Here is a 21269-nt window from a genome sequence, read left to right on the forward strand (position 1 = left end):
TAGTTAAATGGGATCAAATTGCTTCACCTTGAATTACAGACTGTTACCAATTGCTATACATTACAAACTAACATATTGTTAAGAGTCCAATGTTCGAAAACAGAAGTCAACAATCAAAAACGGAGGTAAAAGCTCGAATAGAAAGCAGTCAAAATTCAAGTCATGAACAAAATTGCTTTCTGCTAAAAGAAAACATAGCCAGTAGAATACCGGAAACCACTCGAATCGTCGTGCATCATAATCTAAAACCTAACTTTACCGAAATCAGAACATAAAAAAGACGAGAGGAAAAAACAAAAAAGCCCAACAAACCACATTAAAGTGTTTTAAAAATCCCGACAATTTTTAGGTGGGGGGAGCTAGGTGGGGCTGTTGGTAGATAGGTTGGGTAGTGCTGGTTTAGTTGGGGTGGGGGTAGTTAGATAAAGGGAGGGGGTAGTTTGGGGGTAGGGGTAGGTGGGGGGGTGGAGTAAGTTGGGGCGGGGTTGGTAGGTGAAGGGAGGGGGTAGGGGTAGGTTGGGGGGGGGGGAGGGGGGATAGGTAGTTTAGGTGTCGGGGGGGGGGGGGGGGTAGAGAGGTGGTGGGGGGGTGTGGTGTAGTTTAGAAATTAGGGGTGACTTATATAGGAACAAAAAATCTCAAAATGACCTCTTCACCTTGAACATTACCAGCAGTTCCTAATTACTATACATTACAAACGAAGCTACTGTTAAAGTCCATTGTTCGAAAATAGAAGTCAACAATCAAAAACGGAGGTAAATGCTCGAACAGAAAGAAGTCAAAATTCAAGTCATGAACAATCTTGCTTTCTGCTAAAAAAAACCTGTAGAATCTCAATACTCGTCTTCGAGTTGTAAAAACCTGTAGAATATCAATACTCCTCTTCGAGTCGTAAAAAGACACACACGTTTACAATAATTGCTATGAACTTCGTTCAAGAGCTATTAAACACATGTATGACCTTTTGAATCCGCTAATTTAAAAAACGGAAGAAAAAGTAGAAAAAACAGAAGTCGCCCGTGAACAAATATTTATTTTCAAGAACCAAAAATTTGCTCGAATACAAAAATTCCACGCATTTGAAAAAAATTGTAAAATCAAGATTGGAAGCTACTCACTTTTTCGCTCTTTTTACTCATCCAATGTGTTTTAAATCACAACTCTTATTTGACTTCTCATTCAAGCATGAACAGCGCCCCAATACAATTAAAATTCTTTGAATTGTAAAAAACCAATAGAAGGCCAATAATAGCAGCAGCTATCGTTGTGCGGCTATTAATAAAAAAAACTTCACTCACTCAGAAAATCATTTACTGTTTCTGGTATTTTTAATTGGATTTTTAATGAGAGCTGATATTAAAATAGCTGACATAATTGCATGCATATATACTGTTTGTATTGCCAAATTTGATCACATAAGAGCGTAATATTCTCTTCTGTGCGATATCAACATTTAATTCTATAGATAACTCGATACTCACTTCATGTACTTCTTCGGAGACTTGAAGAAACTCATTGGGCCGTCCATTGCTTTGGCTGAAATATCATGATTTACAGTCATTCTAAATTCAACTGACCACCAAAAGCGGTCACACATTTCCAACAGGGTTATCATATTATAACCACCAATTAACAGTGGTATTAGAAGCAATAACTTTACTTCGGATAACTGATTTGGAACAGTTTGGAACAAGAATTGGATTTATTACGTTGTGATCCCAGCTGAGTGTGATATATTATTTGCAACCCTCAAAAGCACGTGCTATATCACCATTTACTGAATTCATATGAAGTGACAAATATTCTGTAATGGAGGGGTCAATAACGGAAAAGATCCCGAGAATTTAAGACCGTCTAGTTTTCTAGGTGCAGCTTAGGTCCATCTTAATTCAACTCACATTTAGATGTGCTTGTTTTGTTAACATCAACAGCCGATGAATTCAAACTTCTGTCTTTCAGAGCAGAATTTCCGCTTGCAGAACTATTTGATTGCAACGCCCCAGTAGCCGATTGCGCATTGGCAACAATCTTGGAAGTGCAGTCGGGGTTCGACTGATGTCGCATCCGGGCAGCAGAGGAAGCAGTTGGCTTGGGATCCACGACAACTGGTGCGGCAGCTGCAGCCGATGACTTCTTCATCTCTTCCTCTTCACTCGCAAATTCATACATCTCACCAGTGTCAGATTGGTTTCCATCCTCAACAGCCTAAAAAAGGCTAGCACTGTAAAAAAAATTATCCTTTTTATTGTATCTGTTTCTGGAAAGATATAGAATAACTAACTTAGAAGTAGCATGTCTGATTACTATGACAAGTGGAAAAATGTTCAAACTTCTTCTTATGCCGGTGACTTACGTAATTATGTTGGTGAAAAAAAAACTGTTTCTATGTTTTATTTAGTAAGCCGGGACAACTCTGTAGGAGTGGCAGATCCTCTGATTTCACGTAAAAATCTGTTTCATAAATATTCTGGTCATTCTAATGTTTCTGTTCTTTGAATATAAAAGTGGAGGAACAATTTCTTCTAAAAAAGCAGAATCAGCTGCTTTAATCATTTGTTAACAAAAGACACCAGTTGAAATTTACTTTGTCTGGTGATCTCTCTACAGTTGTACACCGATATTATCTCATCTGGCAATATCCACGAGGCTTTTCAATGATTTATTACAATTAAGGGCATTATTTATCAGCAGGAGTAAACTCACATCAAGTTCTAGAAGAGTTTTAGTAGCCGTGTTTGTATTGTTAGTAGCTATGACATTAACGCCATCAATATCATCAGTAGTATCATTGTGAGTAGCAGTGTTAGTACACTCCATGTCAATTATGTCGATCCTAGGTGGCATGTTGCTGCCATGGCTGTGTTTCTTTCGTGGTCGAACTGTAGGGCTTCCACTTCCACTTCCACCGCAATTCGACCTCAAATATGTCTTATTCCCCTTCAACTCCTTGCTCGTCACTATTGTAGCCTGTGTTAATGTTAAATTGTAAGTATGGTTAGTTTACTGTTTAAACAGGATTATTGTCACTACTTAAGCCAAAGCCACGCAAAAAATTATGCGACCCAGCTCTTACAGTTTCTTACTTTCTTCTTATGGTTATATAACACGCACGACTGGGGATTGCAAATGATATCCTATCACTTTGCCATTATCCCCTATACAGCAAATATTCTGAAAAGGTTAGGGTAACTAACTGAGAAGCTACCAAACATCGACGAATAAATAAAGACCTGATGCCACAAACGAGCGGCAAGGAACATGTTATGATAACAACACAAGTTAGTACTTGTCACATGCTCATTTCGCCCCTCACTTGCTCTTTCTCATGTGATATGTACCTTAAGTACTTGCAGATTTACCTTCTTACGTCTCTTGATGATTAAGTTAGGAAAGTACCTGGTGCAGTAATTATACTGATAAAGCAGGTGCTAATTTTCGTTTGTACACCAAAAACGTGCAAACCGGATACGGGTCCGCCCAAAAGATCATTAAATAGTTACAAGAACTAATACTGCCCTAGGTACAGATCTACAGAACAACCGAAAGCAACAGCACCGGAGTAACAAAATGAGAATCAGTTATAATAACTTTCTCTAAAATTTTCATTCTTGAAACTTTACTTCGTAAGAAAATTAACATCGTTGTTGATAATTAAAAACTTTTATAAAATTGGTTATTTTCTTAATTGAACTAGGAATGAGTTCTACTGAATTAAGCAAGTAATGTCAGAACAATCCACAGAAGGTGAAGTTTATAACACGCATTCAAAACCAGTCAAAACAGGCTGTAATTATTCTCAAAATTATGCGCTTAAAACCTGTGAAACTAAAACCTCAAAATTATGCGCCCTGTGAAAAAACATCTTAATAGCTACCGTAAACAACTCAGAGCTAATATAGTAACAGTACTGTAAATTTTATCAAATGACGCGACTATTAGAAAACCTACGGAGCTTTATAACTCTTAGAACGCTCATTTCAATCCAGATATAGTTGGCCATAATTACGTCAGAGCAAACGTTAGAGTAATACTAGAACATCATTTAACCGCCTTGTCTGTTATTAAGATACCATAGAAAACATTCAATATTCGACTTTTCTGTAAAGCAAATTCCACGGAAAGGTATATCTTGTCACAAAATCATCAAACATTAGGCCTACATTTTAAACCATAGTAATGTGATGATACTAAGCAAAAGATACCTTCGCTTGGTGCATAAATCCACTCTGTTCATCCACCTCTTCCGCTTTTTCAACATCCGATTGTTCAGAGTCAGGTTTGACATGAGAAGAGGGGAAAGATGGGGGGACAGGCTGAGAGATGAAGAACTCTCCGTTGTCAGCACTCAACAACTCAGTTGAACTGTTACTTCCATCGTGTTCAGAGACCTTTATTGCTATCTTGCTCACTACCTGTTTCATCACCAGATGTTGAACATCCCTAAACAATGCAATTAGTTGGCCTACGACTGTCAAACTTATATGCTAAGCAGAAAACTGCTGCTGAAAAATAACAATTGTAAAAGAAAATTGCTTCTCCATCTCATATTAACAACAATAGTTACGAATCTGAGCAATTTTTCAAAAGTACAAAAATTGTACGAATTTTGAAGCAAAACAAAAATCAACAAAGAAATTCCTATTTTGTCAATTTTCTCACCAAAACAATGCTTCAAACAAAAAAATACACGCAAAAGCAGTCTACTCATTTTTCAATAGAAACAATAAACCAGAAATCGCTGTAAATGCCACATATTTGAAAAAAAAAAGATTAAACACCTCCAAATGAACATTTTTTGAAACGCTTATAGTAGTAAAATAGTTTAAAAAAACATTAGTTAATACCAAAAAACTGCTCGAAAAAGCCGCACATGTAAGATTTTGCAATCTTGCAGAAATTTTTTTTTCACTTCACATCCCAACTCTCGCAAACTCAAAGATAATAGGATGAACAAAAGACCCGCAAGCGCTCATTTGTTCAGCATTCAAAACTATACCAATTTTACCAACTTGCATTTCCTGTTGATAGCACGTCCGGCATAATCAATCCAACTAAAACCATGATTAAAAAAGCATAGCAATTGCAAAAATGACCCAAAGGCTTGTGTAACTAATCTTCGAACTGCCAACTGAAAATCTCATTTCTACCATAAACACAAAACCCAAAAATAGTTAAAAAAAACATAGCCGGCAGATTGCCAGAATAGCTGCGAAAGAATAGACTTGCGTGCCATATAATAGAGATAGAAACAGATGCATATGTAAGTTGAAAAAGTTATCAACGCCGCTCAAAAATCCATTTAAAAAAACATTCAGTGATAAATTAATAAAGCTTGTTAAAATTGATTGCGCAGAAGACTTTTCATTTGGGACCTTTATTGCACATATGAGTTCCTTTGACCTTATACTAATTCAAATTAAGCTTACGTTTTAAAGTGTAAAAGTCATTTTATTGAGTGAGGTAAGTCACGTATGATCAAAACCAAATCACGCCAATGAGCTGAACACTTTTGCTAGAGAGAATGAGAAATGATTTCGCGCGCACAAATGCCGTTAGTGAGAGGAAAAAGTGATTCAGAAAATTTGACTTGTTCAGCTTTGCTGTGTGAACAAAAGTAAAACGAAAAAGAGCGTCAGACGACGAAACAAAAAATGAGATCACCGCAATTTAGCTCCGCTCAGCTTACATCTTCGCAGCTATAACAAAAATACTCAAAAATAATAAAACAGAAGTCAAACTGAGGTCTGAACAACAAATTTAGAATGTTTGAACACTAATTTTACATCAGTTTACAAATGCCAGCGAAAACTGCCCAGCGTGATCACAATCACAATGACATGACATTTAAATTGCATGAACAAACAGTTTGAAAAAATTGACAATATCATTATTCTAGAACAACAAGCTTTTGCCACTTAGTATTCCCTTACTGTTCGAGAAAATTGAAAACTTTATGCTAGCCCTACTTTCGAGACCGAGGCTTCACGGGGATTATTAAAATTAGAGGCTTCTACGGAAATAGTTTAAGTTTTCAAGACACAATTTCCGAAAAAGCGACAAATAAATGCTCAACTCCTATGGCAAAAACTACGCCTAAACAATTAGCAGATTATCATAAATAAGACGCGATAGCTTTGTAGATCTGCAGCATCAAAATATAAAACACAAGAAATTTCTTTTTAAAAAATTACTGAGATGAGATGTTATATTTTGATTAAATTCTTTATAGTTTAATGCTCCTTCTATTAGCTGCTCTTAATTTATCTTCAATTAGAATAACTCACACTCCCTTCACCTTATCTCCATGAACTAACTAATCAAACAAATTTATCTCTTTGAAATAAAAAAAACTCAATCACAAAAAATAACAAACATAGCTGGCAGATTGCCAGAAAATAGCCGCAATAGATTCGTAGACCGGCACTCTAAAAAAACACTAAAAAAGACAGACCAAAAATATTCGTCTTTTCATTGAAGGCTGATATGTTATATTTTGATTTAAAATCTGTATAAGTTATTACTGCCTCTATTAGCTGATCTCAAATAACCTTCATTTAGAGTGATACACACCCATTTGACCTTATCTCTTTGAATTAAAGTAAATAAAAGTCAATTTCAAAGTGAGGAAGTCATTTTTGAGAGTGAGGTAAGTCAAGAGTGACCAAAAATTTAATCACGCGCATGAACAAAAAAACTCGCTGCACTAAGAGCGAAAAATGACGTCACACATGCAATTCAGTTGAAATTGCATGAACGAATGAACAAAAAATGGCTGTGACGTCATATGGTCGTAACAAAAATCATGACGACGAAATAAAAAAAAACCAAGAGAAGGCCAATAATAGCCTCAGCTATCGCTGTGCGGCTATTAAAAAAACTTGCTCCATTAACAGCCGGAAATTATGTCACGCACAAAATTTAGCCAAAATTTGTATAAAGAAGCGGATGAAAAAGCGGATTTGAAGTCATCGTGACGCTATATAGACGCAATAAAAATATAGACACAATCCCATATAGACACAACAAAAAACAGGACAAGTACTGATATGTTGAAATACGTAAAGACTTGTTGATCAACATTTCCCAGCAATATCAAACTGTAACATTCAATACAGCACATTTTAAAACTGAAAAACAACAACACACAATTTAAGCATGCACACACACGCGTCTTCAGAATGAAGACAACAAAACAAACTTGTGGAAATCAATCAACAATGCAACGTGGGCAACAACTGAGAAATATAGCAAAAATTGTTGAGTCAAAATAAGAAAAACATGCAACTATTCCAAAATCATTAATCAAATCAACACAAAAACTTAAGCAGTCAGAAATCATTCGCATTAGCAGTGCAATCATCAACCATTAGCAGCTGCATCATCAAATGGTACCTAAGGCAAAAAATATGATATCGAAAAACCCAAGCCGATAAAATGACGACAGTTAAACTGCGCTGAAAGACCTGCGCTGAAAGACAAAATCAAGACAAAACTAGACAAAACTCCAAAAATTCATATTTTGTTTAAAACAATTTGTTTCAAAGACATAGAAAGCATAAGATGTGAGCTGAAAATAATAATGCGATCATTCAACCCTCATTAGAAAACAATAATTAACCTGAAAATGAAACAGATTGAGTGATATGAAAACGAAAAGAACTTCAAAAAAGTACAAGACTAAAAAAATCACTAATATTTGTGAAGGTAAGTTGTGAAGAAGTAGCTGAAACCTTTAGATAACAAATAAAACTATGACATGTCTTCTATTATGCCTCATTCGAGACCAGTCATTAACCATACCCAGCAGATTAACAAAAAATAGCTGCCAATGATTCCCGTAACCCCGATCGGGATAAAGAGAACAGAAAAAAAGAAAACATATCGGGCAAAATACCGGAAAATAGCTAACGTTGACTCGCTTGACGCACAGCGGGATTGAAACAGAAAAAAAGAGAAAGTTACAGAAATTTTAATCTTTATAAGGACTCTAAATTCACTTCAAATTTTAAATCTTTACGCCAAAATCACAAAAATCTACCGTTGACCCGCTTGACTCAAATGCGGCTTGAAAGAGAAAAAAGATGTGATAGAAATCAAGAGATATTTCCTTAGAGTTAAAAAGTGTTCTAAGTTGCTGAGAAGTTTCAGTTAGACTCTTAATTATACTCTAATTACCCCAATTATACTCTAAATTATACTTAATTCAGCTTCTAAACTGAAGGCTAACAGGCTTAATACCAAATGCCAGCTAGCAACCGCACTAACACTTAATGACCTGGCTTTATCGGTTTATCCCGTTTTTGATTTTGCTCTTTTAATCTTGACCGTATTCACTACATTGCGTAATTCAATGAATGAAAGAATTTAAAACCCATTTAGTTGAAACAGTGAATGAGGTAAGTCAGGCGAGAAAGTTGTGGCACATGTAAATAGAAAAGCGTGATCACAAAGGTAAAAGAAAATTGAAAAACATAGCTGCCAGATTGCCAGAAAATAGCGGCAATAACTTCGTATATCCGCAGTCTCAAAGAGATAGTGAAAGAAATAGACCATGAAAGAAACTTCTTTTTTTAATTAAATGCTAAGATGTTTTAATTCGATTAGGAATCTGCTTAACTTATTGCTGCTTCTATTAGTTGCCTTCAAATACCCTTCAATTTGAATTAAGGTTAAAAAGTCAATTTCATAGTGGGCAAATCGTTTTTGAGAGTGAGGTAAGTCACGTGTGACCAAAAACTTAATCACGTGAATGAACAAAAAACTCTCCACTAAGAGTGAAAAATGACGTCACGCACATGATTCAGTTTAAATTGCATGCACGAAAAGAAGATTTGAAGTGATTGTGACGTCACTTGGTCGTAACAAAAATCTTGACGACGAAAAAAAAAACAAGGGAAGGCCAATAATAGCATCAGCTATCGCTTTCCGGCCATTAAAAAACAGAGTGGAAACCTAGAAATGAAAAAAGGGACCTGGAATGGATGTTTTGAGAAAACCATGAAAAAAATCGATCATAATACTAGAAAAATGTAAAAATCGAAGTCAAAATGAACAAAGAAACCACTAGCGAGAAAGGCAATTTTCGTTCAAACACCGTTTAAAATTAGAGTGGAAAAATTTCACGCCGCAAAACCACTCGCTTTTTCACTCCACTTCCTGTTTCGGCGTGACCAAAATATGCGCAGCAATTTGACCTCAAAAAACATGTGAACAAATCCTAAAAAAAGACAGCACCTCAATACAATTCAAATTCTGCGGAACTAGTTGCTCAAAAATCAGAACATCAGAAAACATAGCAGGCAGATTGCCAGAAAATAGCCGCAATAGATTCGTAGATCGGCAGTCTAAAAAAACAGTAAAAAAGACAGACCAAAAAAATTCGTCTTTTCATTGAAGGCTGATATGTTATATTTTGATTTAAAATCTGTATAAGTTATTACTGCCTCTATTAGCTGATCTCAAATAACCTTCATTTAGAGTGATACACACCCATTTGACCTTATCTCTTTGAATTAAAGTAAATAAAAGTCAATTTCAAAGTGAGGAAGTCATTTTTGAGAGTGAGGTAAGTCAAGAGTGACCAAAAATTTAATCACGCGCATGAACAAAAAAACTCGCTCCACTAAGAGCGAAAAATGACGTCACACATGCAATTCAGTTGAAATTGCATGAACGAATGAACAAAAAGTGGCTGTGACGTCATATGGTCGTAACAAAAATCATGACGACGAAATAAAAAACATAGCAGGACAAGTCCTGACGTACAATTCAAAGAATTTTCATTGATTAGACACAAAAACTAGAACTAGAATGGACTATGAGTGAATTGAGAAAACCATTTTTAAAAAAAATCAGATAAAAAAATAGAAAAAAAAACAGAAAATCAATGTCAAAATGCCGCATGTGAACAAAAAAAACCACTAGCGAGAAATGAAAATTTAATTCAAACAAAAAACTAGGCCTAGAATGAGCTGTGAATGGATTGGGAAAGCCATTTAGAAAAAAATCCGATCCAAAAAATCGAAAAAACAGTAAAAATCAGAGTGAAATTGCCGCATGTGAACAAAAAACTACTACCGAGAAACCGAATTTTTGTTCAAACACCGTTTTCTCACTCTACTTTTAAATTAGAGCAAAAAAAATTCACGCCGCAAAACCACTCGCTTTTTCGCTCCATTTCCCGTTTCGGCGTGACCAAAATCACTACTCCAATTTGACTTCAAAAATCATGAAAATGTGTGAACAGATCTTAAAAAAAAAAAAGACAGCGCCCCAATACAATTCAAATTCTTTGAATTGTAAAAAACCAAGAGAAGGCCAATAATAGCCCCAGCTATCGCTGTGCGGCTATTAATCAAAAAGATCTACATGGATACTTAATGTCCTCGGGTTTCCCCCGTTTATTTTGTATGTTTTGAGAAGTCAAACCGCTCAAGCGAGTGGAATACTATAGAAAAACGCACAAGCAAGAACGGCAGACAGAACTACAATAATTGCTTCAAATCTCGTTCGAGAGCAACTGAAATTTCCTACAGCAACATTTTTAGTTCGCAAACGATTGCAATATAACTGCTCTGCTTGTAAAAAATCGTAGCAAATCGAAACACTTTGTTTTCGGTTGATTTTAAGATAAGCACGTCTATGGAATTTATATTTTTGTTTTAATCCTGTAGATGCTTTTAAGGGTCCGGCAAAATTATCTTCAAATCTTGGGTGCAAAAGGCTTCCTAATGAAGTGATTGCATGCAGTTAAATACGAATGTGTGAACTTTGTGCCACGCACAGAATCAAGCAAGTCGCCTTGTTTCATATATTTACAATTTGGCGAGTGAAAGTCATTTGAGATATGTTTGTCTATAAATATAAACTGTCTATTATGTAAAAGTTGGCTACCAATTTTTACGCATCCCCTCATTCCGTGCGTTTGTACATGTGCTGTTTTTTACATATCTACGGGCTATATAGCAACATATGATTTGTAACTGTGGATGACAGGGATTAGGAACAGCAGCCCAGAAGCAATAAATTTGTAAGCTCGACTAGCACCTGGAGTGGTCCTTCTCGAGAGTTGACGTGTTGAGTGGATGAGGGATGTTGGTGGAGGGGTTCAGAACGGACTGGTAGTGGATTTGAGGAAAGGAGGAAGAGGACTTGTCCTCGGCAGTGGAATCTGTCTCCGTCTGGGCAGCTGTCACTCCATCCTCTGTCAAGTCATCCACATCCAGCAGATCTGCACACAAACACAATATATCTAACTTATTATTCAAGTAGTTGGAACTGTTTTCAACTAAGGAAGTGGTGACTTATGTAAAACCGAAAAAGCTAAAGCGGAAAAATAGCAGGCCAAGTCCTGAAATATAATCCGATGAATTGACTGAAAAACTAGAAACAACTGGATCTGATCATCAGACCAATTGAACAATGCCAAACAAACAGTCTCACAAATTTGAAGAAAATATCAGCATCGCTAAGATTCATCGCTAAATTTATCCATTTGAATATATACTCATTAACCCAGTCAAAGCTTTGAAAAGGGTTTATTGGCCCCTAAAGATCGAAGAACTTGAAAAATGAACAAAATAAAAATAGATCAAAATTAGATCAACGTTGCCAAAATTCGTGATAAAAGAGACGATTTTTTGCATCTGATTTTTTCTTAACGGTTTTCCTAATCCAATCACTGTCCATTCTAGGTATAGTTTTTTATTCAGTGGATGAAAATTCTTTCAACTGTATATCAAGACTTGTCCTGCTATGTTTTTTAGTTGTAAGATGTTTTCACATTCTTCACTGACTTTGATCTTTCAAGACGGGATACACAGATACAAAGGCCCAGTGGGCATTGTGTTTCATTTGAGACCCAAAGCTGGCTTCAGTAGTCCTTCAAGTGCTAAGACTGGTTCAGTTGCCGGGCAGGCCTTAATTAAAGGTCAAAAGATCATTTTCACAAAAGGTCACAAAAAATGGTACCAATTTTTGCATTGTTTTCAGTTTTTTTGAAAACTTTTGTCAGGGGCCATATAACTTCCTCTAGGGTTTGATAGTGAAGGTTACTTCATCTTAGCTACTGCATAGTTTATAGTGTAAATGGAATTGCTTTCAACTTTTTAAAAATGACAAAGTTTATATTACTTGCACTTTTTTCAAGTTTCTTTCAAACAATGTGTCATTTTTGAGTTTTTTGTCGCCTCAGGGGCCAGAGAACCTCCTCTACGGTTTGAAAATATGTTGGTGCATAGGCTTAAGGGGCATTTTTTATGTTCTCAGTTTGTTCAGCCCCAGAAAATTAGGTTTTGTGCGGCCAGAAAATCTGCTCTAGGGTCTAATACGTTAGTGCGTAGTTTTTGGCAATGGAATTGTTCTAAATGTTTTAAGATCAAGAATTTTAGCAACTTTATAAATTTGGTCATTTTTTCAACTTTTTAAATTTCTCTTTTGTTCTGTTTTGCTTGCCTCAGCGGCCAAGTAACCTCCTCTAGGGTTTGATATTAAGTTACTGCATAGTTGCTAGGGGCAATGGAATGGCTTTCAACCAGTCAAAATCACTATTTTTCAAATTTTCTAAAAAATTAATGTCATGATCCTAGTTTACTGATCTTTATGAGCAAATAAAAAATTTTAACGCTAGATATTGGGTTACTGGGAAGCCTCTGGATACAATGAAATGCTTCCAAAGAAATTAGTATCAGATTTTTTATACAATTCACTAAAATTTGCAATTGTTTCTTGAATTTTTTTGTCATTTTCTAAGTCTATCCATCTTTACGGGCCAACGAAACTTCTTTAGGTGTCTTGCAGATGTTTTAAAGGATAGATTCCAGAGACCAGAGAGTGGTTTTGAACATATTAATAATGCAAAGTTAAGAAACAATAAATTTGGCTATTTTAAATTTCTTAAAAGTATGTCTTCTCGCTCGATTTTTCAAAATCTTTATTGGCCAATAAAACTCCTTTAAGGAAAGTAGTTCTACGTTTTCAATTCAATTCATTGGATGGCATTTCAGGACCTTGTCCTGCTATGTCAATAAAGATGGATGAAATAAAAAAACATAAACGACTAACGTCGGGCGAATTGCTCTCAAACGACCGGCGAGCGGTTGGCTTCGTCAGTACCTAGCCACTGTTTAGTGAGGTTAGCTTTAGCTAGATTGAAGAGGCCTGAGATTAGTGTAATAGACGATGACTCAGCGGCCAAGTATCCTCCTCTAGGGTTTGATATTAAATTACTGCATAGTTGCTAGGGGCAACGGAATGGCTTTCAACCAGTCAATATCACTATTTTTCAAATTTTCTAAAAAATTAATGTCATGATCCTAGTTTACTGATCTTTATGAGCAAATAAAAAATTTTAACGCTAGATATTGGGTTACTGGGAAGCCTCTGGATACAATGAAATGCTTCCAAAGAAATTAGTATCAGATTTTTTATACAATTCACTAAAATTTGCAATTGTTTTTTGAATTTTTTTTGTCATTTTCTAAGTCTATCCATCTTTACGGGCCAATGAAACTTCTTTAGGTGTCTTGCAGATGTTTTAAAGGATAGATTACAGAGACCAGAGAGCGGTTTTGAACATATTAATAATGCAAAGTTAAGAAACAATAAATTTGGCTATTTTAAATTTCTTAAAAGTATGTCTTCTCGCTCGATTTTTCAAAATCTTTATTGGCCAATAAAACTCCTTTAAGGAAAGTAGTTCTATGTTTTCAATTCAATTCATTGGATGGCATTTCAGGACCTTGTCCTGCTATGTCAATAAAGATGGATGAACTAAAAAAAACATAAACGACTAACGTCGGGCGAATTGCTCTCAAACGACCGGCGAGCGGTTGGCTTCGTCAGTACCTAGCCACTGTTTAGTGAGGTTAGCTTTAGCTAGATTGAAGAGGCCTGAGATTAGTGTAATAGACGATGACTCAGCGGCCAAGTATCCTCCTCTAGGGTTTGATATTAAATTACTGCATAGTTGCTAGGGGCAACGGAATGGCTTTCAACCAGTCAATATCACTATTTTTCAAATTTTCTAAAAAATTAATGTCATGATCCTAGTTTACTGATCTTTATGAGCAAATAAAAAATTTTAACGCTAGATATTGGGTTACTGGGAAGCCTCTGGATACAATGAAATGCTTCCAAAGAAATTAGTATCAGATTTTTTATACAATTCACTAAAATTTGCAATTGTTTCTTGAATTTTTTTTGTCATTTTCTAAGTCTATCCATCTTTACGGGCCAATGAAACTTCTTTAGGTGTCTTGCAGATGTTTTAAAGGATAGATTCCAGAGACCAGAGAGTGGTTTTGAACATATTAATAATGCAAAGTTAAGAAACAATAAATTTGGCTATTTTAAATTTCTTAAAAGTATGTCTTCTCGCTCGATTTTTCAAAATCTTTATTGGCCAAAAAAACTCCTTTAAGGAAAGTAGTTCTATGTTTTCAATTCAATTCATTGGATGGCATTTCAGGACCTTGTCCTGCTATGTCAATAAAGATGGATGAACTAAAAAAAAACATAAACGACTAACGTCGGGCGAATTGCTCTCAAACGACCGGCGAGCGGTTGGCTTCGTCAGTACCTAGCCACTGTTTAGTGAGGTTAGCTTTAGCTAGATTGAAGAGGCCTGAGATTAGTGTAATAGACGATGACTCAGCGGCCAAGTATCCTCCTCTAGGGTTTGATATTAAATTACTGCATAGTTGCTAGGGGCAACGGAATGGCTTTCAACCAGTCAATATCACTATTTTTCAAATTTTCTAAAAAATTAATGTCATGATCCTAGTTTACTGATCTTTATGAGCAAATAAAAAATTTTAACGCTAGATATTGGGTTACTGGGAAGCCTCTGGATACAATGAAATGCTTCCAAAGAAATTAGTATCAGATTTTTTATACAATTCACTAAAATTTGCAATTGTTTCTTGAATTTTTTTGTCATTTTCTAAGTCTATCCATCTTTACGGGCCAATGAAACTTCTTTAGGTGTCTTGCAGATGTTTTAAAGGATAGATTACAGAGACCAGAGAGCGGTTTTGAACATATTAATAATGCAAAGTTAAGAAACAATAAATTTTGCTATTTTAAATTTCTTAAAAGTATGTATTTTCTCGATTTTTCAAAATCTTTATTGGCCAATAAAACTCCTTTAAGGAAAGTAGTTCTATGTTTTCAATTCAATTCATTGGATGGCATTTCAGGACCTTGTCCTGCTATGTCAATAAAGATGGATGAACTAAAAAAAACAACCGACTAACGTCGGGCGAATTGCTCTCAAACGACCGGCGAGCGGTTGGCTTCGTCAGTACCTAGCCACTGTTTAGTGAGGTTAGCTTTAGCTAGATTGAAGAGGCCTGAGATTAGTGTAACCGACGATGACATCACGCCACATAACATCCGCTGCCGTGCGGCATCAACAAAAGAATTAAGGAGAGAGAGAGAGAGAGAGAGAGAGAGAGCTTAAACGTGAGCGAGAAGGAGAAGGAAAGAAACGCCAACCAACACAGAGATAGCGAGAGAGAGAGAGAGTGCTAGGAATTTATTCCATGATGAGATTCGACTCTACATTTTGAAGTTTTCTAAACTTGTTAGTAACTAAACCATATAGAAAAAAACTGAGAAAAATTCCGAAAAAGTTGCCACATTTCATAGTAAAAATGTTCACAAAAATTCTTTGCCTCTGGATTTTTGTCATATAACCCATCTGCAAGACTTAAAAATCTTCGTTGGCCAGTAAAGATTGTTTAACTCAGAAAAGGACAAAAAAATTCAAAAATTTTAAACATAGCTGGCAGATTGCCAGAAAATAGCCGCAATAGATTCGTAGATCGGCAGTCTAAAAAAACAGTAAAAAAGACAGACCAAAAAAATTCGTCTTTTCATTGGAGGCTGTTCTGTTATAATTTGATTAAAAATCTGTATTAGTTATTGCTGCCTCTAATAGCTGATCTCAAATAACCTTCATTTAGAGTGACACACACCCATTTGACCTTATCTCTTTGAATTAAAGTAAAAATAAAAGTCAATTTCAAAGTGAGGAAGTCATTTTTGAGAGTGAGGTAAGTCAAGTGTGACCAAAAACTTAATCACGCGCATGAACAAAAAAACTCGCTCCACTAAGAGCGAAAAATGACGTCACACATGCAATTCAGTTGAAATTGCAGGAACGAATGAACAAAAAGTGGCTGTGACGTCATATGGTCGTAACAAAAATCATGACGACGAAATAAAAAAAAACCAAGAGAAGGCCAATAATAGCCCCAGCTATTGATGTGCGGCTATTAAAAACAATTGCAAAGTTTAACAAAATCTTGCTAAAATTCGTGATATTAATATCTTCAGAACACCATTCCATTGTCTCAAGAGAGAGACCATCCAGTATGCATAATTCATGCCTTAAACAGTTTCACTGGCTCATACAAATCCAATCACTTGGAACAATAATTTTTCAAAAATTTTTTCAAACTAAAATTTATTTAAAAATTTCTAAAACTCGAGTCATTAAAATAATGATAACCATTCCATTAACTCTAGAAACTAAGCAGCAGCTTAGTATTAAACCTCGAAGCAGGCTTCTTGGCTCTTGAGGCTGGAAAAACCTTAAAAACATAACAATCAATTTAAAAAAACATGAAGATTGCCAAAAATTTTTTCAAAAAAATGCTAAAACACGTTAAATGTTAAATTCTTTAAAAACAATCCATTGCTTCTAGAAACTATACATTAACTTGTTTTCAAACTCTAGAGGAGGTTCCTTGGCTCTTGAAGCTATATAAACCTATAAAATGACAAAATCTTTTTTCAAAAGCTCAATTTCAAAAAGCTGGAAAAAGGTTAATTGTTTTTGAAAAGTCACTAAAAATCGTGATAATGATTTATAAGACCCTGACATTGTCTCTCAAAAACAGTTCCCGTCAATCTCGTACTTAGACAATAATAAGTCGTTAGCCTCTAAGAGAGCTGCTTAACAACTTAATTCCCTTCAAGATTTACCTGGTTATCTTGTTGTTGAGGACAAAAAGTCATAAGGGTCAGACGAAAAATCGGTGAAATGAAAAATTAGACCACAAGACTAATAGAGATTTTAACAAAATTCGTTTGAGAGCAATCAAAATCCGGAAAAACTTGTCAAAAAACATGACAAAACTGTAAAATTTACAATCAACTTGGGCGCTTAAAAATGCATTAAAGTATTATGGCTTGCAAAAGACATTTATGAACATTGAAAAACGTTGATTTGATAACCATCTACCAAAAAAACTCAAATGACAAAAAGTGCAAAATTGAACAATTATGGGCTCAACAACTGCACAAAAAATTGAGGCCTTCCTAAAAAAACAATAAATTTAGGCTTTCCTAAAAATACATTGAATTTAGGCCTTCCTAACATAATACAGTGAATAAAGGCATTTCCATCAGCTTGAGCACTCTAAGCACTTGAATGACTAAGGCCAGCTTAGAGATCTAATGAAACTTCACGCCCACTGGGCATTAACTGTTTATCCCGTTTTGAAAGATCAGTTATAAACAAAATACGAAAACAACTTGCAAATAAGACAGCGCACCAATACAATCCAAAAGTTGGATTATAAATAGACGAGCGCCTTAAAAACCGTGGAGAGGCTGACGGCATCTGGTAATAAAAACTATTACTGCATTCAAAATGCATCACGCAAAGAAGAAACACCACTCACTTGGCGGAAACGTTCTTGCCTACGTTTCTCACTCTACCGCAGAACAAACCGTAAATAAAACCACAAAACTATCGTCTTTTGATCAACAGACTGAGCAAAACAATAGTTTTTAATAGCGATACTGACTCTTTACATCCTGTTTCGCTGACGCTTCACCGATTAAAAACATAGCCGGCAGATTGCTGAAGTAGCTCCGAAACAGATTTATTTGATGTAGAATATAACACAACTGTTCAATCTCCAACTTTTTTTTAAGACAAACGTTTCCGAACAATTTTTTTTTTTCAAAAATAAATTTGTTATTTTGTTTTGGTCACCATGCTTTATTATTAACACAGATCATTATGAAGGAGTTCTATATTGACCTTTAAAGGGGGTTATAGTGATATCAAGTGACCTTAATAAAGTTCGAAGTTGTTTAGAGACTAACGGCGGGCGAATTGCTAAACGATCGGCGAGCGGCTGGCTTCATCAGTAGCTAGCTACGGTTTAGTGAGGCTAGCTTTAGCTTAATTGAAGATTCGTGGGGTGAGCGCAACGGGAAGGGGTGCACTGTTGGGATTGATGGGTGCAACAGTACGGTGAGGGTTTTTGCCTGCATGTGGCCACGTCCTTACAGCCTGAACGATGTGCAGGGGTGAGGAATTGTGTGTGGGGGGGGACGTGGGGGACCTCGTGGAGCCACTCTTCACACCATAAGTATAAGTCTCCAAAACAGTTTCTGTAAATCGCATACTTGAAGACTAGTAAGCTGAAAGGCTCTAAGAAAACTTAATGCCCACTGGGCGCAACCTCTATATCCCATTTTTGAGGACGAAAGTCAAGTGGGTAAGACAAAAAATCGGTTCAGCAAAAAATCGCATAGGAAAAGAAAGACCACAGGACTAATAAAATTGCGACAAACTTCGCTTGAGAGCAATTAATTATAGATTTCAGGGAAAACTCATCGCCAATTGGTTTATGAAATGACGTCACACACACATAAAAATAGTAAAAGAGCAGTGAAATAGCGGCATGGACATATCGAAAAAGATTCGTGATGCAGAATATAGATAGCAGCAGATACACAATTAATCTGATACAATTGGCACCTTTTCAAAAGATAAAAACGTTTTCTAATTTGAAGTCCACTTCAAATAAATCAAATTCTTGATTTTATTGGTTCGCCATGCACTATTATTAACATTGATCATTATATAGGAGTCCTATTTTGACCTTGAAAAGGATCAACGTGATCTCAAGTGACCTTTTTAAAATTATAAGTCATTTAGAGAATGAGTTAGGTCAGTTACGATAAAAAAACTTATCACACAGTTCAGTTTAAAATTGACAGCCACTTAGTTTAAGAAATCACATCACGCACATAAAATTTGCAAAAAAAGCAGTGAAATAGCGTCATGAAAAGATCAACAAAACGGATCTTTTGAAATTTGCGGAGTGAAAAGAGCGTCAGACGACGAAACAAACAATTATCAGGATCACAGCAAAATAGCTACACGCAGCTTACAGCTATAAAAACAGAAGAACACCATAACTTCTTAAGACATTGTTTCGGCGTAGACAATCAAAGGGCAAAATAATATCTACAACTAAATAAATCAGAAGTCTGTTAACTTTATGATATTAATGTTTCTTTTTGACAGAACCATCATTTGGTAAATTCTCCGTTCACAATATTAGTTTTTTTTACCTTTAGAATTCTTCCTGGACATGCTGGGTGTGACAGTATGTGAGACCACTGGACTTGGCGGCTTCTCTAAATACTGACAGACATGAACGTGTCCAGCGATTGTGTTGATAGTTATCCTGATCAAATTTTTCACACTCTGAATTTGTGTTGACACATCCAATCGGTACTAAAATAGTTACATTAATTACATCAATTTGCACATTAAATGATTAGACGGATACAAATAAAACTAAAAGAGCTTTTTTGTTTCCTACAGCAGGTATCTCTTTTCCAGTAGTGTAACCGATGCTACGAAAATGCTCAATTAATGAAAAACTCTCGAAAAATAGCGAGCAAAACTATTTCGTTGCAGGAAGAGTAGCAAATGCAGTCTAACGCTAACAAAAGATCTCTCAGTACCTCAGTCAACAAAAATCTCCTGTACCAACTTGAATTATTCTTCTACTATTCATTGTACTTCATCTTTAAGAGCAAAATTACAGCTAAAGAGCACAAATTTTCCGAAGAGGCCTTGAAAAATAATCTGTCGCTTCAATTTGCCCAACCTTGTACAAAATGACAAGCAGTGACATCAACCACTGATGTCTCACATGTGGTTCCAAAAGCCACAGCGAGTAGTCTGGGATGCTTCCCAAAAGCGGTAGCCCGATTCCGGACGAGGACGCTATTCTTCTGTTAGAGGGCAGATACTGCAGCAGCAGGACAATCAAGTGCATCATAGAAGTGCCCATCTCATGGTTGTAATCCAAAACTTCTGCCATGTGGGTCATCACTGCGTTTAGGACGACTGAAGTTCTCAATTTGTGTGGAGGGTGGAAGAAGGATTTGTCCTGTGGGTTGTACGAGAGAAGGTAGTTAAGGTGTCGAGTCACACTACTCATGGATTTGCTGCTTTCCATGTAGAGAGACTGGCTTCCTGGGCGTTCTGGGTCTGGTCTGGCAATAAACTGAAACAGACAAGGGATCCGATCACGATCAATACTTCTATACCATATAAACCTATTATTATGCAATCCTCTGCTGAAATAAAACTGCTGGAGGAAAATTAATTAAATGTTAAAGGAAAAGAACTCTCCGCTCATTGGCATACCCAGCGCCTACCATACCAAATACTCTAAGCATATCAAAGGGAGTTCATTATCTCGTCTTACTAAAAGAGCACTGCGTATAAAAATCAAATCAAAAAGCAATTTTTAAATTACCACCGCCGTTCATGTAATAGAATTATTAGTTCCAATCGTATTAAGGAGAGCGACAGAAAAACGCAATCTACAAGCAACGAATTATGTATTCATATAAAAGAGCAAGCCTATGAAAAACTGGTAACTTTAAATCTCAGCAGTAGGAACATAGCCGACAGAAAAGAAAAAAAGGAGATAAATTGACCAAATTTTTTTTTCCATTTTTCTAGTGTCAAAAAGAGTTCTAATTCGGCGTGCAGTTTCGGTTGGATTCTAAAACTATACTTAATTCAGCTTCTAAACTCAAAGCTAATAAACTTAATACCAATGTCAGCTAGCAAACACTCTAATGAACATTGATAACCAAAAATTTAATCACGCGAATGAACAAAAAAACTCGCGCCACAAAGAGCGAAAAACGACGTCACGCACCACGCACTTCAGTTGAAATTGCATGAACGAATGAACAAAAAGCAGATTTGAAGTGGTTGTGGCGTCATATGGTCGTAACAAAAATCGCAACGACGACATAAAAAAGCCAAGAGAAGGCCAATAATAGCCCCAGCTATCGCTGTGCGGCTTTTAAAAAACGAACGACAAAAAATTGACTTGCAACACTCTTCAGAAAAAACACAAACTGAAACATAGCTCTTCATAAAAAATACAAAAACTGAAAAATAGCAGCCGTATACGATGGACATCGTGATT

At 35.9% G+C, this 21269-nt stretch overlaps 1 protein-coding gene across 5 annotated transcripts in view; it reads right to left on the minus strand.

Moving 5' to 3' along the window:
• Positions 1-21269, minus strand: part of LOC142353171 (protein unc-79 homolog) — a 179853-nt gene that overhangs the window by 65041 nt on the left and 93543 nt on the right. For 4 of the 5 annotated variants that reach the window (XM_075405384.1, XM_075405383.1, XM_075405386.1 and 1 more), the window contains 7 exons: positions 19926-20327; positions 19381-19546; positions 11047-11230; positions 4203-4440; positions 2704-2967; positions 1899-2205; positions 1482-1536 (listed from right to left, as the gene is read on the minus strand). In XM_075405384.1, coding sequence (XP_075261499.1) covers positions 1482-1536; positions 1899-2205; positions 2704-2967; positions 4203-4440; positions 11047-11230; positions 19381-19546; positions 19926-20327 — 1616 coding nt within the window. The remainder of the gene's footprint in view (positions 1-1481; positions 1537-1898; positions 2206-2703; positions 2968-4202; positions 4441-11046; positions 11231-19380; positions 19547-19925; positions 20328-21269) is intronic. The other variant, XM_075405385.1, reaches the window with a different exon arrangement.

The sequence above is a fragment of the Convolutriloba macropyga genome, chromosome 14 (assembly GCF_964194025.1).
Source record: "Convolutriloba macropyga chromosome 14, txConMacr16.3, whole genome shotgun sequence".
Lineage (NCBI taxonomy): Eukaryota > Metazoa > Xenacoelomorpha > Acoela > Convolutidae > Convolutriloba > Convolutriloba macropyga.